Raw genomic sequence first — 25,104 nt, 5'->3', positions numbered from 1 at the left:
GTTCTTCTTTCCTTTTCTTTCTCTTTTTCTTGTTTCCCCTTTCCTTTTCTTCTTTCCTTTCTTTCCTTTCTTTTCCTTCGTTCCTTTCCTTTCCTTCTTTTCTTCTTTCATTTTATTTTTATTTTCTGTTTTTTTGTGCCACACCCATTTGATGCTCAGGGGTTACTCCTGGCAATGCGCTCTGAAATTGCCCCTCGGGCGGAGAGATAGCATGGAGGTAGTGCTTTTGCCTTGCTTGCAGAAGGACAGTAGTTCGAATCCCGGCACCCCATATGGTTCCCCGACCCTGCCAGGGGCGATTTCTGAGCCTAGAGCCAGAAGTAACACCTGAGGGCTACCAGGTGTGACTCCCCACAAACAAAACAAAGAAATTACCCCTGGCTTGGAGGAACCATATGGAACACTGAGGGATTGAACCACTATTCTTCCTACACTAGCACTTGCAAGGAAGAGAACTTACCCCTAGCACCACCTTGCTGACCCCTCCTTGACTTTCCTTTTTTGTCTTTTCCTTTCCTTGGTTTCTTTTTCATCTTTCCTTCCCTTTCCTTCTTTCCCCTCCCCTCCCCTTTTCTTTTCTTCTCTTTTCCTTTTCTTCTTTCCTTTCCTTCATTCTATTCCTTTCCTTCTTTCTTTTCCTTTCTTTCCTTTTTTGCCTTTTCTTTCCTTTCCTTTCCCTCTTTCTCCTTTCTTTTCTTTTTCCTTCTTTTCCCTCTCCGTTCCTTTCCTTTTTTGATTTCCTTTCATTTCCTACTTTCCTTTCCCTTTCTCCTTTCCTTTCTTTTTTTTTTTTTTTTTTTTTTTTTTTTTTTTTTTTTTTTTTTTTTTTTTGTGGTTTTTGGGTCACACCCGGCAGTGCTCAGGGGTTACTCCTGGCTCCATGCTCAGAAATTGCTCCTAGCAGGCACGGGGGACCATATGGGACACTGGGATTCGAACCGATGACCTCTTGCATGAAAGGCAAACGCCTTACCTCCATGCTATCTCTCCAGCCCCTCTCCTTTCCTTTCCTTCCCTTTTTTCCCCCTCCTTCCCTTCCCTTTCCTTTCCTTTCCTTTCCTTTCCTTTCCTTTCCTTTCCTTTTCTTCCCTTTTTCCTCTTTTCCTTTCCTTCTTTCCTTTCCTTTCCCCTCCTTTCCTTTTCTTCCCTTTTTTCCTCTTCTCTTCTCCTCTCCTCTCCTCTCCTCTCCTTTCCTACTTTCCTACTTTCCTTTCCTTTCCTATCCCTTTCCTTTTTCCTTTCCTTTCTTTTCCTTTCCTCTTTTTTTTTTCTTTTCTTTGTTTTTTGGGCCATGCTCAACAGTGCCCAGGAGTTACTCTGACTCTACACTCAGGAGCTCAGAAATTATATCTAGCAGCCTCTGAGGACAATATTGGATGCTGGGTATTGTCCATATGCAAAGCAAATGCCCTATTCACTGTGCTCCAGCCCCCTTTCTTTTCTTTTTTTAGTAGGGAAGGGGGATTTTGCTCTGAGTTGAGGGTTCACTCTTAGGGTTCAGGAGTCCATATGTAGTGCTGGGGTTTGAACCCAGGTTGGTTGCATGCCCTACATGCATTATCACTTCCAGTTTCTGCTATTTTTGTTGGGTTTTTATTTTTTGTGCCATACTCAGAGGTGCTCAGGGTTTACTCCTGGCTCTGTGTTCATGGAGCTCCTGGGGGGATTATTTGGGGTTCTGGGAATCAAACTGAGGTTGGTGGCATGCAAGGCAATACCTATCCCTACTGGTACCGCTGAATTGGAAAGAAAGGGCAAAAGCTAGAAGGTTTGGGTGCTGTTAATTTTTTCATATTGGGGGTTCTCACCAGCAGTGTGGGAGATCAATTTGAATCTCATGCATACATGGCACTCCAGTTCTTTCAATCATTTATTTGGCCACACAGAGGCCTGGGTTCAAAACCACATATCACATGGTCCACTAAGCATTACCAGCTAAGCACTGACCCTCGGTAGGCCTTGAGCGCTGTTAAAATTGGACCTAACCTAAAAATAAAAAGAAAATTAAATTTAAAGAAAAGAAGTAAAATAATAAAACCATACCATGGTTTAGCAATCCTGAGAGTGCTACTTTCAAAATATGATAGAGGGACTGCAGGGTTAGTACAGTAGGGAGGGTGTTTGGCACGTGGGTTTGATCCCTGGCATTTCATATGATCCTCCAAGGCCACCAAGAGTGATCCCAGAGCACAGAGCCACCTGGAGTAATTCCTGAGTGCAGAGCAAGGAGTAAATTTTCCTCAAGCATCAAGCATCGCAGAGTGTAGCCAAAATAAACCCAAGATTGGATGCAGAAAGCAGGTGTGCTGTCTAAAGACACAGCACTAGGTGACATTTCCCAAGTCTATTTACAAATCCTACAATGTCTTCCACAGTACTAAAAGTGTTCCAGGTAAGCACCAAACACTAACCTGACACAGAATAAACCCTGCCAGTGACATTCATCTCTGACCAATCGAAACCAGCCAAGTGTGCTCCCCAAGGAGACCTTCCTCTGCCTGAGTCTTTGAATGTCACTGTGGCATTTTCCTCAATGTTTGAAAAAAAAACAAAACAAAACAAAACACAACCTTTAAGCATCATAATGGATTAAAACAAGGAACTAGAAGAAATGAATCATGAATTTTTTCTATACATGGATGGACATGGAATCTATTATGCTGTGAAATTAGTCAGGAGAGAGACACACAGAATAGTCTCACTCATCTATGGGTTTAAGAAAAATAAAAGGCGGGCCTGGAGAGAGAGCACAGCAGCGTTTGCCTTGCAAGCAGCTGATCCAGGACCTAAAGTGGTTGGTTTGAATACCGGTGTTCCATATGGTCCCCCGTGCCTGCCAGGAGCTATTTCTGAGCAGACAGCCAGGAGTAACCCCTGAGCACCACTGGGTGTGGCCCTCCCCCCAAAAAGGCATTATAATAATACCCAGAGACAACAGAGATGAGGGCTGGAAGGGCTGGCCATGATATGAAGCTTACCACAAAAAGTGGTGAGTGCAGTTAGAGAAAAAAAATGCACTAACAACTATCATGACAATGGTAGTGAGAGAAATAGCATGCCTGTCTCAAATACAGGCGGGGGTAGGGGAGGAGGGAGATGGGGGGAATTGGTGGTGAAATGTTGTACTAGTGAAGAGGGGTGTTCTTTTTTTATAACTAAAACCCAACCACAAACATACTTTAATCATGGTGCTTAAGTAAAGATACAAATAAATAAAAACAAGTTGTAACCTAACACCCCATAACATCTTATTTCCCCCCACAAATGTGTACCATTCCATGTCTAGTCATCTCTGACTCATTTCACTCAGCATAAAACTCTCCATATCCATCCACGTATAAGCAAATTTCAAGAGTGAGTTTTTCCTAACAGCGACATGGTGTTCCATTGTGCAGATAGACCAATGTTTCTTTATCCGCTCATCAGTCCTTGGGCACTTGGGTTGTTTCCAAGCTCTGACTGTTGGGACTAGTGGTGCCAGGAATAGACAGGAATGAGCTGCCTTTTTTGCACTGTTTTGGGGACTCTAGGATATATTCCCAAGGAGCAATATTCAGCAAGATTTTTCTACATGTGCTTCTTGCCAAAATGTACAAAGGCTGCATACAAGATGTCAGTGTCAAAAGAATTTTTACGTCGCTGGCACAGTTCCCCTTGGTAAAAGATATTTAAGACTTCTCTTATTTGGGGGCCAGAGCGATACACAGAAGTAGGGCGTTTGCCTTGCATGCAGAAGGCCGGTGGTTGGAATCCCGGCGTCCTGTCTGGTCCCCGAGCCTGCCAGGAGCGATTTCTGAGCGTGGAGCAGGACTTCTCTTATTTCAAAAGTGACCTCCCTGCACCCCCAATTTAAACACCGTCACAAAGACGTCCATGAACAGTTCCTGGCATTCAGTGTTCCAACAAGATCCCCAAGGCAGTGTGGCTCCACCTTGGCGCCCAGTTCCCAGCCTTGGCAGGCACCAAGTTGCAGCCCAATGGCTAGTGAGCTTCTCTTGAGCCAGGCTGAAGCCTTGCTGGAAGCTCGAAGCAAGCAAGCAGCGGTCACACGATGGCCCGCGGGCCACATGTTGCATTTGCACCTGTTTTGCTTCTTCATTGCAAACTAAGATCTATGCAGTGTGCGGAAGAATTCGTTCCTAAGTTTTGTGTTTACTGGAGTCAGCCCCTCCAGTGGTCTGAGGGACAGTGAAGTGGCCCCTGTTGAAAAAGTTGGAGGCCCCCTGTGAGAGCTGACGCCTAAGATGCTGTGATCTTATGGCCCCTTTCAAGCAGTGGTCCTCACACGATGGCCCGCGGGCCACATACTGCATTTGCATCTGTTTTGTTTCCTCATTGCGAAATAAGACATATGCAGTGTGCAGTGTGCAGAAGAATTCGTTCCTAAGTTTTGTGTTTACTAGAGTCAGGCCCTCCAGTGGTCTGAGGGACAGTGAACTGGCCCCTGTTGAAAAAGTTGGAGGCCCCCTGTGAGAGCTGACGCCTAAGATGCTGTGATCTTATGGCCCCTTTCAAGCAGTGGTCCTCACACGATGGCCCGCGGGCCACATATTGCATTTGCATCTGTTTTGCTTCCTCATTGCGAAATAAGACATATGCAGTGTGCAGTGTGCAGAAGAATTCGTTCCTAAGTTTTGTGTTTACTAGAGTCAGGCCCTCCAATGGACTGAGGGACAGTGAAGTGGCCCCTGTTGAAAAAGTTGGAGGCGCCCTCAAGCCAGGGAGAGTCGCGCCAAGGGACGGTGGCGTTCGCTCCCAGAATCCCCGTGGCCTCCAGCGACATCCGGGCGAGTCGCCCCGGCTGGCGAGCGAGGGCGGTGGAGGCCGGCGGCTCCGCGTCAGCTGCCTCCGGGCGTCCCGTGGACGTTTGCGCGCGCACGTGCTGGGCGTGTCCCGGCCCGCCCCGCCCCGCCCCCCGCCGACGCGGGAGGCGGGCCGCGCAAGTCTCGCGAGATCTCCGGCGCGCGCGCGAGGCGGGCGGAGGGGCAGCTCCCCGCTTCCGGCCGCGTCCTGCCGCTCGTCGTCGCAGGCGGCGGAGGGCGCGCCGTTTCTCCTCCGGCCGACGCCCCGCCCCGCCCGCGGAGGCTCCCGGGGCCGCACGCGCCGGCACGGCGGGCGGCGGCGGCTGCGGGGGCCTCTCGGCACTCGGCGCGGCCGTCGCTTCCCGGGGCCCGGACCCCCCTGCCTCGACCCGCGGGGGTCGCCGGAACGCGGCGAGCGGGAGCTGCGAGCGCCGGCCGCTGCGCCTGCGCAGTCGTGCCGCGAGCGACCGGCCTCCGGGCCTGGGCCAGAGCCAGGCCCGGGCCGGCGGGAGGCGCGGCGCGGCGCGGCGCGGGGGCGGGGCCTGCGGGCGGGGCGGGGCCTGCGCGGGGGCGGGGCGGAGGGAGCGCCCGCCCGGACGGCGCGTGCGCGGTGGGCGTGATCCGGGCATTCCGGGCAGGATGAACGCTGCTTTCCAAGATGGCGACGGAGGGAGGAGGGAAGGAGATGAACGAGATTAAGACCCAGTTCACCACCCGGGAAGGTCTGTACAAGCTGCTGCCGCACTCGGAGTACAGCCGGCCCAACCGGGTGCCCTTCAACTCGCAGGGCTCCAACCCCGTGCGCGTGTCCTTCGTCAACCTCAACGACCAGTCCGGCAACGGCGACCGCCTGTGCTTCAATGTGGGCCGGGAGCTCTACTTCTACATCTACAAGGGGGTCCGCAAGGTAGCGAGCCGGGCGGCGGGCGGCGGGCGGGCGGCGGAGAGCCGGGCCGCGGCAGGCAGGGGCCCCGGGAGCGGGGAGGCCGGCGATCGCGGCCAGGCCGGGCCGGTCGGGGTTGCTCCGCCCGCCGCCCCTCCGGGCCTGACCGCGCCGGGCCGCGCGAGGCTGCCCTGGCCGGCCTCGGGGCGCGACTTCCCGGCGCTGGGTGGCCCCGGAGCCCGCAGCCCGCAGCCCAGGCCTGGGGCAGCCGCCGCCCACCGGGAGCTGCGCGCTCGGAGGCTGGGCTCGGGACCTCGGAACCTCGGAACGGGCGGCCGGCGCCGGGATGGTGGCCGACCCGGTCCGACGCCCCCCGGGCCCCGCTGCCTGCCGACCCTCGCCTGGAACTGGGGCCGTCGCGGAGCTGGGCCTCGGGGACCCCTTCGCCCCGACTCTGCCGCGGACACGCTGCTTCACTTCTTTCCGGGCGGGTCTCTGAGAGAACGTGGCTGTCCACTCATTGTGATTTATAACGAAATGATGTCATGAGCCTTCAAGTCCCGAAATACCCCACGGTGTCTTTTAGCCTAAAGTTGAAATAGGCCGAGAAGTAGCTGTCAAACTGGGAGTCACTATTTTGACGTTGATGTTAGGACGAGTGCATCTGCTTCTTTCCTGGAAAAGTGTTTAGGATTTTGTTACTGACACTTATTTACATGAAGGTAAAAGTGCTCTAAAGCTAAGTGGATTAGCTGTCACTGCTTTAGGTGTTACTTTGCTTTTTTGGTTTTCTTTGTTTTCGGGCCACACCCTGCATTGCTCGGGATACTCCCGAGTTTTGCACTCTGGAATCCCTCCTGGCAGTGCTGAGGGAACCTTTGGGATACCCGGAATTGAGCCTGGGACTGCTCAGTACTAGACAAGCTTCTTACCCTTTCTCTCTCAAGCCTCAAGGTTACCTTTTAAAACAAAAGTTTTTTTTTTTCGTGGTAGCCCTGGTTTGCCTCATAAAAGTAGGTCTGTCGCCTGAACTGTCATCATAGTCTGCTCTGTAGGATTCTCAAGTGACAGCTAAAAAGAGAGCATTTTTTTTAACTACTCTGAAAAGTTATTTTCATTTATTTGTTTTTCGGGGCGTGCCATGCAGTGCTGAGAGGTTGTTCCTGACTCTGCACACTCAGGGATCACTCTTAGTGGGATCTGCTTTGTGTACAGGGATCGCTCTTGGGCACCATAGATGATTCGAGGCGTCGAACCCAGATCAGCAGTGTGCAAGGCAAGCACCCTGCTTGCTGTACTATCTCTCTGGCCCCTGAAAAATTATTTTAAACGAGATGAAGTCTTATCCATGTGAATTTGAATTTTATGTGGCATTTTAGCGTTTTGTGTGTGTAAAATACTCGTTTTGGGATCACACCTAGAGATGAGGTTACTCCTGACTTTGTGTACTAAGGAGTCAGTCACTCCTTGTAGGCTCAGGGGACCCTATGGGATGTCTGGGATTGAATCCAGATCAGCCATGTGCAAGGCAAAACACCCTCCTTGCAATGCTCTTGCCAAGGCCCTTATGTTTCTTTGGAGGACCACAGCCCATTGCTGCTTGAGTTACTCCCAAGTCTGTGCTCAAGGCAGAGGGCGGGGTGTTCTCTGTAGTGCCCAGATTCAAGTCTGGGCCTCCTGCATGTGGATCATGTGCTTCATACCATTCAGCTATTCATCCTACCGTCTCCCCTTTTTAAACTGTCATTTCTGAACCTAAATGACTTTTTTAGTGATTCTTCTGATTTAAAAATAGAGCAAGTAGAGCAAAACTCCATTCCAGAATTACCTGCTCAGGATGCTTAATTTTTCTTCTTTCTGGGATTTTTCCAACTCACATTTCCTGAACTGTTTTAGTGAGGCTGGAGAGATGATCCAGGGATGAAGGCCCCTGCCCTGATGTGGTTTAGAGCAACACTGCCAGGAGTGATCCCTGAGCTCCTGTGATCCCAGAACTATTTTAATTTTTTGTTTGTTTTATTTTGGGCAATCACTCCTGGTATTGCTCAGAGCTTAGTCTTTGCTTTGTTCACAGGGATCACTCCTGGGTGTGGAGGACTCTATGAGGGTGCTGGAGATTTGATCCTGTCAGACACCTGCAAGGCACTGCCCTCCCCACTGTACTGTCATCGCTTCTAGTCCCAGAACTATTTTACGTTAAAGGGGGGGGGGGCGGAGAGATGGCATGGAGGTAAGGTGTTTGCCTTGCATGTAGAAGGACTGTGGTTTGAATCCCGGCATCCCATATGGTTCCCCCGAGCCTGCCAGGAGTGATTTCTGAGCATAGAGCCAGGAGTAACCCCTGAGCGATGCCGGGTGTAACCCAAAAACCAAAACCAAAAACAAACAAAATAAAAAAAAAAAACAGTTTTTGTTGATCTGAAAACCAGACTTTACTTTTGGGGTTTAAGATCTTGGGTATAGCGGGGAGGGTGCTTGCCTTGCATGTGGCCAACCCAGTTTCACTCTCCAACTTCCCTTATGGTCCCTGAGCACTGCTTGATGAAAATCAAAATAACAAATCTGGGCACCAAAGAGTAGGTAGAGTACTTACCTGGCAGGCACGTGGCTGACCCAGGTACTGTTCTTGGCATCCCCTGAGCACTATGCCAAGAGTAAGTGATGAGCGCCAGGTTTCTGTCCAGAACAAAACAGAAACTCAAGAGTTTCAGATTTGGAATCGTCCTGGGGTTAAGGTGCTGACTTTGCTTTAAATTCCCAACACTGCATAAGGTCTCCTGAGCACCCCAGGGGTTACTCTGAGCACTGAGTGGAATGGGAACAGCTCCTTGTACCTCTGGGTGAGTCCCTTCCCATTGTTTTTCTTGACACTTGGGGTTAGAATGATCTTTCTCTAGCCTGAAGCACTGTGCTTTGAAAGCAGCTGGCCTGGGTTCAGTATCTGGCACCACTTGGTTACCTGTCCTGCTGGCAACCCCAAACTAAAAAGTAAAAATATTGGAAATCAGCTTGTGACACTTGGTCATTCCTTACTCCCCCACCTTTTTTTTTTGTTTGTTTGTTTTGGGGCCACACCCGAAACAGTGACTATGGTGGGAGGGGGGGGTTACTCCTGGCTATATGCTCAGAAATGAATCCTGACTTGGGGGGGACCATATGGGATGCCGGGATTGAACCGCAGTTCATCCTGGGTCAGCTGAAAGCAAGGTAAATGCCCTACCGCTTGCTTCACTGCTCCAGCCCCTCCCCCACCTAGTTTTCTTTGAGGTTGTATAGTGTTTGGGGGGGGCACACCCGTTTGATGCTCAGGGATTACTCCTGGCTAAGCTCTCAGAAATCCCCCCTGGCTTGGGGGGACCATATGGGATGCTGGGGGATCGAACCGTGGTCCTTCCTTGGCTAGCGCTTGCAAGGCAGACACCTTACCTTTAGCACCACCTCGCTGGCCCCAAGGTTGTATAGTTTTACAGCAGATGCTGTATTATCATAACAGCTCTTTTCTTTGGTCTGCTTTAGACAAATAGACTTTAAATTCTGCCAATAGAGGGAGTGGAAAATAGGTTTTTTTGTTTGTTTTTGGGGCCACACCTGTTTGATGCTCAGGGGTTAATCCTGGCTAAGCGCTCAGAAATTGCCCTTGGCTTGGGGGGACCATATTGGATCGCCAGGGGATCGAACCGTGGTCCTTCCTTGGCTAGCGCTTGCAAGGCAGACACCTTACCTCTAGCGCCACCTCGCCAGCCTTGGAAAATAGGTTTTTTAAAAGCCATGAACCATGGCCTGTTCCTGAAAATTTTGGAGGTGGATGAGAAAGTGTGTCATATCTATCCTGAACAGGACACAATAAGAAGAAGATTGGCTCTTTGCAGAGAATCAGAACTGTCCCTTCCCAGAACTGGATGGGATGTTGATGTTCCTGTATTCTCGCCTGTCACCCAGCCTGTCTGCAGCATTTCTCTTTTGTTGGAAGGGGTGAGGGGTAGGTTGGGCCACAGATGGCGGTACTCAGGGTTTATTCTGGGTCTGTACTGGGCCGGGTCACCCCTAGTGGTCTTCATTTGAGTTATATGTGGTGCCAGGGATTGAACTGGGTTGGACACATGCAAGGCCATTTTCCTGCCTCAATTTCTCTTTTAAGAGATTTTTGGGTAAAGATTCCAGTGGTAGTTGGGTTTGATAGACCACATCCTTTCCTTTTATTTAGTTATTTTGGAGGGAAGGATTTGGCCACACCCAGCAGTGCTTAAATAAGGCTGTTGCTGCCTCTGTGCTTAAGGGTCACACCTAGCAGTGCTGGGGGACCATGTGTGGTGTGAGACCCAGTAGTCTGTGTGCAAAGCCAGCACCTTAACCGCTGTGCTGTTTATCTTGTTTCAGCACTTTAGTTTTGTGGAGGGCAGTCTTTGTTGTTGTTTTTGTTTTGCAGTCATACTTAGTGGTGCTCAGGATTACTTCTGACTTTGCACTCTGATCACTCCTTAGAGGACCTTACGGGATGCTGGGGATGGAACCCTAGTGGACAGTCTGCAAGGCAATTGCCTTCCCTGCTGGAGCTCTGATTTTTTTTTTTTGTTGTTGTTGTTGTTGTTGTTTTTGGCCACACCCGTTTGATGCTCAGGGGTTACTCCTAGCTAAGCGGTCAGAAATTGCCCCTGGCTTGGGGGGACCATATGGGTCTCCAGGGGATCGAACCTCGGTCCTTCCTTGGCTAGCGCTTGCAAGGCAGACACCTTACCTCTAGCGCCACCTCACCAGCCCCAGAGAGGTAGTCTTATATGACGAATATAACCCAAACCCTATATTTTAACAGGAAAAGTAGGGGGCCATCTTATACTCTGGAAAATACGGTATTTAGTTTTTTGTTTCTGGGCCACACCTAACGGTGCTTTGGGCTTAACTCCTGGCTCTAGGCTTATGGATCACTCACTGAATATGTGATGCCATGTATTGAACCTAGGTCAGCTACCTGCTGTACTGTAGCTGACTCCTGGAAGTCTATTCCATTTTTGGACACTACAAAGTATGAAGTGTTTATGGTACCTCACATTAAAAAGTGGGCCGGCTAGATCCCTGGAGGAGACCCCTGCTGTGAGGGCCTTACCTGGTGGAGATGCCTGCTCTGAGACTCTTGGCCTCACTCATACTTAACCAGCTAAGCTGTCTTGAATGCTTCACTTCAACATTTTTTTTCCTGGTTTGTTGGGCCACACCCGGTGACGCTCCTGGCTTGGGGGACCATATGGGACGCTGGGGGATAGGCTAGCACCACCTTACTGCTTTGTGCCACCGCTCCAGCCCCTTCACTTCAACATTTTTTTTGGGGGGGGGGTTTGGGCCACACCTGGCGGTGCTCAGGGGTTACTCCTGGCTATCTGCTCAGAAATAGCTCCTGGCAGGGAAGGGGGGACCATATGGGACACTGGGATTCGCCCACCTTAGGTCCTGACTTGGCTGCTTGCAAGGCAAATGTCGTTGTGCTATCTCTTTGGCCCCTCACTTCAACATTTAAAGACATTTAAAATTATTGTTAGGGGCTGGAGTGATAGCACCTCGGGTAGAGTTTTTGCCTTGCATGTGGTTGGCCTGTGTCTGCCAGGAATGATTTCTGAGTGTAGAGCCAGGAGTAATGTGGTCCAAAAACCAAAAAATAAATAAAATTATTGTTAGTGGACAGCAAATTTAGCTTTCACACAGTTGGGACGTTCTGATGTCAGAAATTAAAATAGCGGAAAGTAAACTAATTTTTCGGTAACTTCAGATCTACTGATCAATGTTCTATAACAACTTTTTTTTTTTTTAATTTTGTTTTGGGGCCACATCCAGTGGGATTCACAGGGGTTTGCTCAGGGGACCTTTTGGTGCTGGGGGTTGAGCCCAGGCCTCCCCATGGGAAGGGTGCCGGTTTGACTCTCTCAGCCCTAACTAGCCCCCATCTCAGAACTGCTCAGACTGACAAACATCAGAGGAAGCCAGGTTTCTTCTCCGTCCCGACTCAGATTCCCGTGTGGAATATACGTTACAAAGACACTTCGTCACTGAAGCAGTTCCTGCACTCATTGAGCAGGAGGATTAGGTGACTTTCAAGGACCTTTCCAACACCTAAACTGGCATATATATGTATTATTTGGGGGGGGGGGGCACATCCAGCTGTGCTTACTCTTGCCTTGGCTCACCCATCACCCTGGTGGTAACCTATGTCAGTTGAGTGCAAGGCAAGTATTCTACCTCTTTTCAGTCCCACTAACTTGGAATAATTTTGTTTTCAGTATTTTTTGTTTTGATTTGGTTCATACCCAACTGTACTCAAGGCTTGCTCTTTGCTTTGTGCTCAGGGATCACTCCTGGTGGGATTTAGGAACCATATTGGATGCTGGGGATTGAACCTGGGTAGATTACATGCAAGGCAATTGCTCTACCCACTGTATCACCCCACAATAATTTTTCTTTTGGGGAGCCACACCCAATGAGGCTCAAGATTTACTTCTGACTCTGTGCTTAGGAATTATTCCTGACAGACTTGGGTGACCATATGGGATGTTGAGGATCAAACCTGTGTCCGTTGCATGCATGGCAAGCACCCTCCCTGCTACGCTATTGCTCCAGGTCACCCCTCAATAGAGTTGTTTTTTGTTTGGGTTTTTTTTTTTTTTTGGGCCACACCTGGCAGTGCTCAGGGGTTACTCCTGGCTATCTGCTCAGAAATAGCTCCTGGCAGGCACGGGGGACCATCTGGGATGCCAGGATTCGAACCAACCACCTTAGGTCCTGGATCGGCTGCTTGCAAGGCAAACGCCGCTGTGCTATCTCTCCCGCTCCGTCAATAAATTTTTTTTGTTTGTTTTGTTTTGTTTTTTTTTTTGGTTTTTTGGGTCACACCCGGCAGCGCTCAAGGGTTACTCTTGGCTCTACGCTCAAAAATCGCCTCTGGCAGGCACATATGGGATGCCGGGATTCGAACCACTGTCCTTCTGCATGGAAGGCAAACGCCTTACCTCCATGCTATCTCACTGGCTCCCGTCAGTAAATTTTTGTTTGTTTGTTTTTAGGTCACACCCGGCCACAATCAGAGGTTACTCCTGGCTCTGTGCTCAGAAGTCGCTCCTGGCAGGCACGGGGGACCACATGGGACACCGGGATTCAAACCAACCACCTTAGGTCCTGGATCGGCTGCTTGCAAAGCAAATGCCATTGTGCTGTCTCTCCGGCCCCATCCGTCAGTAAAATTTTAATGAGAGAGTTCTTCCATCATTCTGCTGAAAAGATGTCTTCATGCCTTAGATTCAGTTGCTTCATGGGAATGTGGAAGAGGCAAGATGTGTTGTGAAAGCAAGTTTGAAATTGTAGGTCTTCATTCTTTTTTGGGGGGAGGGGGCACACTTGGTGATGCTCAGGGTTTACTCCTGGCTATTCACTCAGAAATCGCTCCTGGCTGGGGCCGGAGAGATAGCATGGAGGTAAAGCATTTGCCTCTCATGCAGAAGGTCATCGGTTTGAATCCCGGCGTCCCATATGGTCCCCCGTGCTTGCTAAGAGCAACTTCTGAGCATGGAGCCAGGAGTAACTCCTGAGCAACTGCCGGGTGAGACCCAAAAACCAAAAAAAAAAAAAAAAAGAAAGAAATCGCTCCTGGCTTGGGAGACCATATGGGACGCTGGGGGAATCTAACCTCTGTCTGCCCTAGGTTAGCTCATGAAGGCAAAAACCCTCGGCCCCAGATCTTTCTTGAGGATGATTTGGATTCAATTCAAGGTCCTTTTTTCTTTCTGAGATTCTTTTGTTTATTTGGCTTTAGACCACACCTGGCAGTGCTCAAGAGCCCTGGGTGGGCTCTGGAGAGGAGTTGCTCCCCGTTGCTCGCGCCCCCGCCCCCAGACTTTCTCTTCCAGGTCCGTTCTCAGTCCTCTCAGTTCTCAGCCCTTGTGCTGGGAAGACTGTTAACATGCTGAGTCAGGCCTGACCTAGAACTGTGCTCCCTGAGGCTAGAGTCAGCTTAGCCCTGACCCTGCTGCAGTGGTCAATGTGGAAGAGAAGGTTCTGTTGTGCTGAAGGAAGGTCCTGCCCCTGAAGACTGATTCCCTGTTAGGAGAGGGAGAGCTGTGTCTTCCCCAAAGTGGTGCTCTGGCTGCTTCTAGCTTGGGGGTTGAGCTCTTTCTCTCAGGCTGGTTTCAGACCTTAGGCTGCCCCCAGAGGTTGAGTTCATGCCCTTCCCCTGTAACTTAGATGCTGTTCCTCATGTGCATCATTTGGATCCTTTCTTTTGCTCATCACATCCCTCCCCCCTCCTTTCCTCTGGTTGCTGCCGTGAGGGGCAGGGTGGAGCTAGGCAAGAGTGGCAGCAGGTTGGCACCCAGCCTGCTTGGCTCTGAGGTGATGGAGAGCCACCCCACCACCTGACACAAGGGAGGCACATCTGGACCCCTGTTGACAGCATAGGAAGGGAATTAGAAATCCCAAACTTCGTTTTGGGGACCACAACCAGTGGTGCTCAGTCAGAGACTACCCAGCTTTTTAGGCTTAAGGGTCCTTCCCAGCGGCGCTCCAAGGGCTCTGTGGTGCCACTGTGAGCCCGAGGCTTTACCATGCTCTGTGCCCTCAACCATCAAGCTTTCTTTCCAGCCGAGATCTTCCTCGACTAAGTTTACTTCAAGAGGTTTACACTTAACTTAGTGGGGAAGTGGAAGCCTGCATGTATTTTCCCCTCACTAAGAGCTACTCAAATATTTCCAAAGTAATGATGAGGATTGAGTTATTTGACTCAAGACTGCCATATAGTAGATTAGCTCAATAATAAATGTAGATGTTGGCCCAGAGCGATAGCATAGTGAGTAGGGCATTTGCCTTGATGTGGCTGACCCGGGTTCAATTCCTAGCATCCCATAGGGTCCCCTGAGCACCGCCAGGATAGATTCCTGAGCGCAAAGCCAGGAGTAACCCCTTGAGTGTCACTGGGTGTGGCCCCAAAACAAAAACAAACTGAAAAAAGCAGATGACAAGTATGCCATTGTGTATGATATGGGGGCTCTTCAATAGTGTTCAGAGGCCATGTGTTAGGATCCTTGTGCTCATCAGACAAGCTAGTGGGGAGCTTCTTAACCTGCTGCTTCAAGCAGACTTGAAAAAGCTTGGTGCATCTTGTTCTCTTGACCTTACAGAGGAGCTAGGGATGAGGGCGGGAAGGAGTTGTGGACAGATGGACAAATGTGGGCAACAGTAAGAAAGTTCTGGAACAAGCCTTTGAGGTCCACAAGTTAGGCCCAAGTTTCATCTTTGAAGCCAATGTTTCTGGGACACATCAACTCTTAAGGCATGAGTGCTTATGTGTTTGTTCATCTGTTTGTTCTGGTTTTTGGGTCCTACCTGGCCACCCTGGGCCATTTCTGAGCTCGGAACTTGATCCTGTCCCGCACCTCTTTTACTTATCCCCCTCCAGTCTGCAGGGAAAAATTGAGTTAATACAGGATAAAGTCCTTGAGGTAAGGCTTTTGACTACATTTGATCTTTCACTAAAATAGGTGGCTACAATTTACCTGGACAGTCTTAATTCAGTTGACCTGAATTGTCCCACCCAGGTAGAACCCCAGTAGATTTCATGCTAAGGATGTGGGGTTAAGGATGCATGGAGACAACAGCCCCAGTCACATAGTTTGAGTGTCAGGACTAGACAGAGAAGGTACAGTGGGGAGGGTACTCACCTTGCATGTGCCTGATGGGGGTTCAACCCCCAGCATCCTATATGGTGATTCATGAGCGCAGAGCCATGAATAACCCCTAGCACTGCCAGATTTATCCTCCAATACCCCACCCCAGAGGTCTTGCTTTTAAAGAGTATTCATTTTCTTCAGCAGGTTTTCTTTGTGCCACACTCTGCTATATTTAGAGCTTACTCCTGGCTCTGTTCTCAGGAATCCTGGCAGGGCTTCAGAACCATATGGGATGCCAGGGATCAAACTCAGATCGGCTACATTCAAGGCAAGCGTCCTGCTGTCCTATCACTCTGACCTTCAGCAGGTTGAGACATCTAAGAGGTTTAAGGACTCCCTCCACTGCTGTAACAGACTTGACACCTACAAATGAGTAGCTGTTGGGGCCATGGTGGGTAGAAGTGTGGATTTGTAACAGTGGCCCTTCACATTGGAGGTTCTGCTTTGTTCTTTGCATCACATCTAGCCAGATAATATTACAGAGACAAATTGAGTTAGCCAAGTCTGAGGCCAGGGTTGTACTGATATTCTGAAAGCACTGGTGTTGTGTCTCTGGACCCCCGAGTGGTTTATATCCAGTTTATTACATTCAGGACAGGTATTCTATTTGTTTTTGAGCCATATCCAGTGATGTCAAGGCTTACTCCTGGCTCTGTGCTCAGAGATCACTTCTGGAGGGCTCGGGATTATATGGAGTGCCAGGGCTGGAACCTGGATTGGCCACATGCAAAGCAAACGCCTACCTGCCGTTTTATTGATTGGTCCCTTCTAATCTTTTTAACTAGTTATTCTCTCTCACATGTATGTACATCTGACACTTCCAGGGATTGTTTGGTGCCAGCCTCAGATAAAACCAATGCTTGCAAGCAAATGCTCTACAACGGAGTCACCTTCGCAGCCCCTGTTATATTTTTGTGGGCCAGAGATCAACACAGAAAAAGATCACTGTCTGTTGATATTGTATCCAGTGGTTCTTGGGGCCATTCCAAGAGGTGTGGGATCGAACCCTGCACTTGGCCTTATCAGTGAGGGCCCCACTGAGTCATTCCTGCAAACCTCTCTCTTTTTTGGGGGGGGTCACACCCAGCAGAGCTCAGGGGTTACTCCTGGCTCTATGCTCAGAAATCACTCCTGACAGGCTGGGGGACCATATGGGATGTCGGGATTCAAACCACCAACCTTCTGCATGCAAGGCAGACACTCTACCTCCATGCTATCTCTCCGGCCCCTACTTGGAGGTTTTTGTTTTTTTTTTTTTTTTTTTTTGGTCACACCTAGAAGCACTCACAGGTTACTCCTGGCTCTACGCTCATAAATCACTCTTGGCAGGCTAGGGGACTATATGGGATGCCGGGATTCGAACCACCGTCCTTCTGCATGCAAGGCAGACACCCTACCTTCATACTATCTCTCCGGCTCTTTAAATTTTTCTTTCTCTTTCCATTGTTCCCACTCTTGGCTGGGAGACTAATTGGGACGCCTAGACAGCAGAGTTGCTAGGATCGCACTTGGGCAGTGGTAGAATGGTGCCTGAGATTGACTATACAGTTTCCTTGGCCTCGGGCTTACAAGGCAGGTATTTTTGTTTCCCTTGCACTTCCTTATCTTTACTTTATTATTTTTTCTGTTTTTGAGCCACACCTCAGGTGCTCAGGGCTTAGGGTGGACCACATAGGGTGCCAGCTATTGAACGGGGATCAGCTGCATGCAAGGCAGTGCCCTTATTGCTGTACTATCACTCCTACTGCTCTTTATCTTCCTTTTCTTTGTCTTTCTTATTTTTGGGGTGTGTTTTGGGTCATACCTGACTATGTTCAGGTCTTACTCCTGATTCTGTGCTCAGGTATTATCCTGTGGGGGCTCAAGAAGAATATATAGGATGTGGGGGACCCAACCAAATTTACTCAGGGCAAGTCAAACGCCTTGCTCTGGCTCCTGATATTTGTTTCTTGGTTGAACTTTATTTTATTTTGCATTGAACCCGGGGTTGCACGTGGCAGGGTTTTGTTTTTGTTTTTGTTTTTGTTTTTTTGTTTTTGCTTTTGATGTTGTGCCTGGTGGTGCTCAGGGCTGACCCCTGGCGTTGCCAAGGAGCACACCTAGAACAGCCACAGGACAAGAGGGACTGGAGAGATTGCACCGTGGGTAGGGCACCTACCTGCCTTGCCATGGCTCCGGGTCCACACTCAGAATCGTTAGAGAGGGGTCATGTGGTCAGTGCCACACCATCATGTGACCCGTAACCCCAGCTCCCTGCTTGAGCATCAATGGACTGTTAGTTGCTCTTGGATTTTTTTTCTTGACTTTCACAAACTTTTCTGTGAAGTGACAGTTTGTAAATTAGAGTAAAACATGACAAGTAAATCTTTGCTACACTTACAATTTTTTATTGTTATCATTATAATTTGTTTGGGGGCTACACTCACTGTGCTTATGGTTAATCCTGTGTGATTTAATGCCCAGGATGACCTTGGCATGTTTTGGGGCATATGTGATGCTGGGAATTGAACCCAGGGCTACAGTGCGCAACAGTGCCTTGCTGGCTCTACTTTCTCTTTCTCTCTCTCTATTCCCATACACTTGGTGATTGGAAAAAGGTATACTTGAAATCTTGGGTTTTACTTCTTTTCTGCGGTTTTTTTGTTTGTTTGTTTGCTTTTGTTTTGTTTTTAAGTCACACCCAGCATCGCTCAGGGGTTACTCTTGGCTCCAGGGCTCAGAAATCACTCCTGGCAGGCTCGGGAGACCATATGGGATGCTAGGATTCGAACCAACGACATTCTGCATGAAAGGCATCTCTCTGGCCCCGAAATCTTGGGTTTTAGAAGAAGGCAAGAATGACATGTGGATTAATTCATAAGGTTTTGCTCTTTCAAGAGTAAGACTTGTTTTAACATATTCTCAAGTAATTCTGTTGTCCATTATCCTGGGACCTGAAGCTATTTTTCCTTTAGTTGGCTCATAGTTATTGTGACTTATTGCTCTTTTTTTTGATGTAGTAAAACTAGTTCTGAGCTCATTCTCTATTTGATTTTCATTTCAGAGACTCTTGTCTGTTTTGCTTGTTTTTAAGCTACACCCACTGGTGGTCAGGGCTTACCCCTGACTCTGTGCTCAGGAATCACCTGGCAGTGCTCAGGGGGACCCTATCGGATTCCATGGATTGAACCTGAATCTACAAGGCAAATGCCCTCCCTGATGTACTTTTATTGCTCTGGCCCCAAGAGGCTCTGGTTTAATGTTTTATTTAACAAGTACTTGAATAGATTGTGTGTGAGAAGCAGTTTGGCAATCAGTCATGATCCCTAACCCTGAATAGGTTATCATCTAACCAGAGATACTGGATATTCACACACCGATCATTCCACCAAGATTTATTGAATGCTCGCTCTGTGTTTGGACAGCAGTTGCTGTCACGATGTTTGCTTTCCAGTGAAATAGTAAGTGGCCGCGTTATTCAGCTAACGTGCACTGGACTTGTGGGCCCAAACGCAGTCACCACCTAGAACCTCGCCTGAGGTGCCTACAGTGTCGCGGTGAGACAGGTGGCTGATGAGATGAGTTGTGGTGAGACACACAGTGTCGGCTGTGATGGACAGTTGTCACCTGGTAGGGATTTTTTTTTTTTTTTTTTTTTTTTTTTTGGCTTTTGGGTCACACCTGGCAGCGCTCGGGCTACTCTTGGCTCCATGTTCAGAAATTGCCCCCGGCAGGCTCGAGGGATCATATGGGATGACGGGATTCCAACCACTGTCTTTCTGCATGCAAGGCAAACACCCTACCCCTATCGCTCCAGCCCCTTGGTAGGGATTCTTGATCCAAGTGGAATTTAGAACATCAACCTAGATGGGAAGAACAGACACTGTCTTCCCAATGAACTCAGCTCAAAAATCACAATAGTACCAGACCTGTGTCTGTATCCCCAGCCTGGCCCATGATGGTTTTGTGTCATCTTATGATTGTCACAAATAGATCAGAGATCATTTCACTTGTCACTGCTTTCATTTGTATTATTTTTGTTTGTTTGGGGGCCCCTCCCCAGCAATGCTTGGGACTCATTTCTGGCTCTGTAGTGAGGGATCATTCCTGATGGGGCCTGGGGCATTATGGGGGTCCTGGGGATTAAGTATCCTAACTCCTGTCCAGTATCTCAGGCCCCTCATCACAGTACAGAGACTTTGAATCTACTAGTTAATGCTTGTATTTGAGCATGACATAAATGTCACGGTCTGCCCCCCAACAGTGCCAGGGATAAAATCCAGGGCCTCTCACAAGAGCAGGGCAGTCTCTGCTGCTCAGCTACATTCCCAACCCCTAGTGTCATCTTTTTGATCCTAAATCCACAGAGTATGTATAGTTATATATCTTTTCGAAAAAGGAAAAAGCGGGGCCGGAGCAATAGTGCAGCGGTAGGGTGTTTGCCTTGGTGGCTGACCCAGAACGGACCTGGGTTCGACCCCCACAATCCTATATGGTCCCTCGAGCCAGGTGACGCTCAGCAGTTACTGTTGGCTATGCACTCAGAAATTGCTCCTAGCTTGGGATATGGGATGAGGAGGGTGGAGCCGCAGTCCGTCCTGGGTCAGCCCTGTGCAACACAAATGCCCTACCACTGAGCCACTGCTCCGGCCCTCTTTGTAATCTTCGCTTGGGGCCATATGTGGCGATGCTGAGGGCTTACCCGTGGCTCTGTGCTTCTGGCAGCTCTGAAGATATGGGGGTATTAGGGATCAAACCTGGGGTAGGCTGTGCAAGGCAAGCACCTTGGCAGCTGTCTCTGTTCTGCTCCATCTTCGTAATCTTGTATGTTCAATAACATTGTGAGAAAGGAGCCCATGGCACAGAAACCTCAGTTCAGCTTGGTTTAGGTAAATCTTACCTGTTTATCACTGCATGCGTAACTGTAAAAGGAGGGTAACTGCTTTCTCCTTTCTGTTAAGTGAACATTTTCAGCTCTGTTGAAAATGGCTTTGTGATACGTTGATGAGTTTTTCTCAGTTGTATAGAATTTGCTTTTAGTTGATTTTTTAAAATTAATATCTTTAAGCACTGATGTTGGTGTTAGCCAGTTTTCACCACCCCCCTGCCCATAAAGACTCCCTGGGAACATTGGAGGGGAAGCCACCATCTTGGATAGCCATTTTATGTATTCAAGCTTCTGGCTTGAGGTGACTCAGCATGTGGTGTGAGTTTCTTCCCAGTCATGTGGATTATTTTCTTTGTTGGAATTACTGTCGGATTCACGTCTCTCGCCCTACCCAGATTGGGGGCATGGGAACCTCACTCCCTCCATGGGATTTGTGGAATACTCAACCTAATATTTCACAGCTGGCATCAGGAACAATGACCTCTTTGTCTAAGGGTGAGATGTTCCTCTTGGGAATTCTGTCAGTGCTTTTTGGATGGATGATGTTAGTGATTAAGTGGATAATTCCACCCTTTTGTAGAAACATTGTTTCTGTGTGATTTTAGCACTATGGCTATAAATTGACTGTGGACTGACATTCTAAAGAAATTATTTGATTATATTACTGTCTTTTCCTTTCCGGATATAGCCATAAACATTACTGGAGTTTCCATTTGTGTAAACAATGTCCTGATAGGCATGTGGATAGGCTGGGCATTAAAGGATAAAAAAGATAAAAGACTTCTGAAACACCTTCATTTTGAAAGACAAAGGTATTTTTCCTGTAAGAACACGTTGGCCCCAAGGCCGGAGTGGTGGCACAAGCGGTAAGGCATTTGCCTTGCTCTCTTTTTTTTTGTTTTTTTTTTTTTTTTGTTTTTGGGCCACACCCTGCGTTGCTCAGGGGTTACTCCTGGCTGTCTGCTCAGAAATAGCTCCTGGCAGGCACGGGGGACCATATGGGACACCGGGATTCGAACCAACCACCTTTGGTCTTGGATGGGCTGCTTGCAAGGCAAACACCGCTGTGCTATCTCTCTGGGCCCTTCTTCTTCTTTTTTTTTTTTTTTTAATTTTTGGTTTTTGGGTCACACCCGGCAGTGCTCAGGGGTTCCTCCTGGCTCTGTGCTCAGAAATCACTCCTGGCAGGCTCAGAGGACCATATGGGATGCTGGGATTCGAATCTCCATTCCTCTGCGTGCAAGGCAAATGCCCTACCTCCATGCCATCTCTTCGGCCCCCAAGAGTGATTTCTGAGCACGTAGTCAGGAGTAACCCCTGTGCGTCACCTGGTATGGCCAAAACAAACAAACAAACAAAACAAAACAAAAAGTTTATAAACTTGCAATTTACCACCTATCTCTAATACCAACCCACAACTGCAGGCACTACATAATTTCACAGGCTAGCCCTAATTCCATTAGTAATGGAAAGAGATAAATGCCTTACAAACAAACAAAACAAACTGAGGGCTGCAGCTTTTGCCTTGCATGCACTAACCTAGGACAGATCACAGGTCCCCTAAGCCAGGAGTGATTTTTGAATCACAAGAATGACCCCTGAGTGTCGCCAGGTGTGGTTCCCCCCCCCCCCCCAAAAAAAAAAAAGAAAAGAAAATGCCTTACTATCTGAGGCTGAGTCAGAAAATGAATTACCACCTCCCTATTTCCCCATGGAAACCTGGCCGGAAAACTGGTATTGATAACCCAGACTCATTTCCCTCCCATAAGGAGAATGAACCAACCTATACCTTTAGATATGGATCAGATAAGCATGTTCTCAATTTGGGCATATTGTGTTCAACTTCAGTTTTGGTGTGAAAAAGCATCTTGAACTCTTCATGATTTTCAGACATTTGTTAAGCTATGTTTGAGTACTCCTCAAAGTGTGCAATGGAAAATGTTTTAAGCTGAGGGAGTTAAAGCAAAGTTTTATAGTCCAGATAATGCCAAAAAGGTGATATCAGTGGTTACATTGTCTTATGAGCTGCTGATGGGGGAAAATGAGGTTTATTTTGTTTTGTTTTTGGCCACATCTGGTGACACTCAGGGGCTACTCCTAGCTCTGCACTCAAAAATTGCTTCTGGCTTGGGGGACCATATGGGACACTAGGGGATCGAACCACGGTCAGTCTTAGGCTAGTGCGTGCAAGGCAGATACCTTACGGCCTGGCCTCTGGAAAATGAGTTTTCTAATGTGCAAAAACAGGCAGAATTACCCCCTGCTGTTTTGGATATTGTCAAGAACATTGTGTTGAAGACTTGGGTGTGAATTGATACTTTAAAAGAATATGCAGGCTTGGGACTCATCCCCAAGGCACAGTCGGTTTGATTATAGGAAGAAGTAGTTTGATTATCAAACTATTATCGTTCACCTGGGATAATAGACTCAGACTCCCTTGTCTAGTTTATTGTGCCAGTGACATTCAGAGATGGAGAAGCTATTGCCCAGCTATTGTTACTTCTCTGTATAATGTCTGGAAAATCAGAAGTAAGACTGGAGTTTTTGGTAGTATTAACCCCTGAGGATCTATTAATCCCTTAATAGCCCTAATTACCAAACTAAAGGAAGAAAATCCTATGCTAACCCTTTAAATTCAGGGCAGGAAATTCAAAGACCTTTTTGATTCTGGAGCGCAGGTTACAGTGATTTCTCTTATTATTTATTTATTTTGGGTTTTGGGCCATGCCCAGTGATGCTCAGGGATTACTCCTCGCTATTTGCTCAGAAATCACTCCTGGCTTGGGGGACCATATGGGATTGCGGTGGGGATTGAACCCAGGTCTGTCCTAAGTCAGCCATATGCAAGGCAAACAGCCTACCGCTGTGCTATCGCTCCGGCCCCAACAGTGGTTTCTCTTAAGGACTGGCCTCTTCAAACAGTGGTTTCTCTTAAGGACTGGCTGAGTTTTGGAATCTGCACAGCAAAGTGCCAAGTTCATGGTATGCAAAGGCCCTGAAGAACAGCAGGTTATAATCAAACCACTTGTGGGCCCAATTCCTTTAACCTTCATAAGCAGTGGTTCGCAGAATTTCATATCCCCCCTTTATTTAACACACCTAATATTTCTTTTTTTTTGGGGGGGGGCCACACCCGGCGGTGCTCAGGGGTTACTCCTGGCCGTCTGCTCAGAAATAGCTCCTGGCAGGCACGGGGGACCATATGGGACACCGGGATTCGAACCAACCACCTTAGGTACTGGATCGCTGCTTGCAAGGCAAGCACCGCTGTGCTATCTCTCCGGGCCCACACCTAATATTTCACACACCATAATTACAGACATGTTTGTAATTGGATGTCAGTTATAAAAAAGGACACCTCCCTCACCAGTACAATATTCCCACCACCAATGTCCCCAGTTTCCCTCCTCCCCTACCCCTTGCCTGTATTCGAGCAGGCATTCTATTTCTCTCACTACCATTGTCAAGAGAGTTGTCAGTATAGTTATTTCTCTGACTGAACTCCCCACTCTTTGTGGTAAGCTTCATACCGTGGGTAAGACCCTTCAGCTCTCATTTCCATTGTCTCTGTATTATTACAATAATGTCTTTTATTTTTCTTAAATCCTATAGATGAGTCAGACTATTCTGTGTCTTCCTCTCTCCTGACTTATTTCACTCAGCATAATAGTTTACACATATAGGAAAATTTCATGACTTCATTTTCCTGACAGCTGCATAGTATTCCACAGTTTCTTTAGCCACTCGTCTGTTGTCAAGCATCTGGATTGTTTCCAGATTCTGGCTGCAATTAACGCTGCAATGAATATAAATGTGCAGAAGGTATTTTTGTATTGTTTTTGTGTTCCTAGGGTATTCCTAGGAGCGGTGTGGCTGGATTATATAGGAGCTCAGTTTCCAGGTTTTTGAGGAATCTGTGTCTGTATTGTTTTCCATAAAGGCTGGACTAGGTGGCATTCCCACCAACAGTGAACTAGAATTTCTTTCTCCCAGCACTGATTGTTCTTTGTGATATGTGCCAGTCTCTGTGACTTGCATTGGTACCTCATTGTTTTGATTTGCATCTCCTTGATGATTAGTGAATATAGAATTTTGTCTGTCTGTGTTTGGACCACACCCAGTAGTTCTCAAGGCTTACTCCTAACTGCCAGGGATCAAACCTTGGTTGATAATACCCCTCTGTGCCATCACTTGGGCCCTGATGGAAGTTTCAATGCCTCCCTTGTGCTGCTGAAAGAGAGAATGGAAACTGCTCCTGGTTTGTTTTGTTCTCCGTAGTAGATGCAGTGTCAGATGTGCTGTGTTCATGAAATGGGAGACAAGAACTGAACTCTGCAGTGTGGACCACAGGAGGCTATCAACAGAGGGTGCAGAAGCCATGTTGAACCACACTGGCCACTGTCCTTCAGAGCTGTGCGAGGTTTTCAACATCAGGTGCTTGTCCTCACAGCAAGGTCAAGCTGGCTCCCATGTAACTTTGTCTTCCCACAATGGATGGATGAGTGTGTGTGTGTGTGTGTGTGTGTGTGTGTGTGTGTGTGTGTGTATTCAACTGCTCGGGATCACTCCTGGCATGTTTGGGGTGCTGGGCCCTTCTCTGTAAAGTATCACCCCAGTCCACTACAGTCTCAATGCTCTCCGTTCCATCAGGGCCCATCTGCTATGTCCTCAGGGTGGAGGGGGGGTCACATCCATCGGTGATCAGGGGTTACTCCTGGCTCTGCTCTCAGAAATTACTCTTTTTTTTGGGGGGGGGGGTGTCACACCTGGCGGTGCTCAGGGGTTACTCCTGGCTGTCTGCTCAGAAATAGCTCCTGGCAGACACGGGGGACCATATGGGATACCGGGATT

The 25,104-nt window shown here is 48.4% G+C and overlaps 1 protein-coding gene and 1 long non-coding RNA gene across 3 annotated transcripts in view; both read left to right on the top strand.

The window, feature by feature from the left end:
* Nucleotides 1–760: 760 nt before the first annotated feature.
* LOC126033372 (uncharacterized) overlaps nucleotides 761–25,104 on the top strand; it is a 56,305-nt gene continuing 31,961 nt past the window's right edge. The window contains exon 1 of the long non-coding RNA XR_007504445.1: nucleotides 761–842. This is a non-coding gene — a long non-coding RNA (uncharacterized LOC126033372). The remainder of the gene's footprint in view (nucleotides 843–25,104) is intronic.
* WDR20 (WD repeat domain 20) overlaps nucleotides 5,400–25,104 on the top strand; it is a 46,377-nt gene continuing 26,672 nt past the window's right edge. For both annotated transcript variants that reach the window (XM_049790353.1, XM_049790352.1), the window contains exon 1: nucleotides 5,400–5,709. In XM_049790353.1, coding sequence (XP_049646310.1) covers nucleotides 5,461–5,709 — 249 coding nt within the window. In that variant the 5' untranslated portion in view covers nucleotides 5,400–5,460. The remainder of the gene's footprint in view (nucleotides 5,710–25,104) is intronic.

This window comes from Suncus etruscus, chromosome 17, assembly GCF_024139225.1.
Source record: "Suncus etruscus isolate mSunEtr1 chromosome 17, mSunEtr1.pri.cur, whole genome shotgun sequence".
NCBI lineage: Eukaryota > Metazoa > Chordata > Mammalia > Eulipotyphla > Soricidae > Suncus > Suncus etruscus.
Note: the sequence above shows the minus strand (reverse complement) of the source record. Positions and strands in the feature narration are given on the sequence as shown.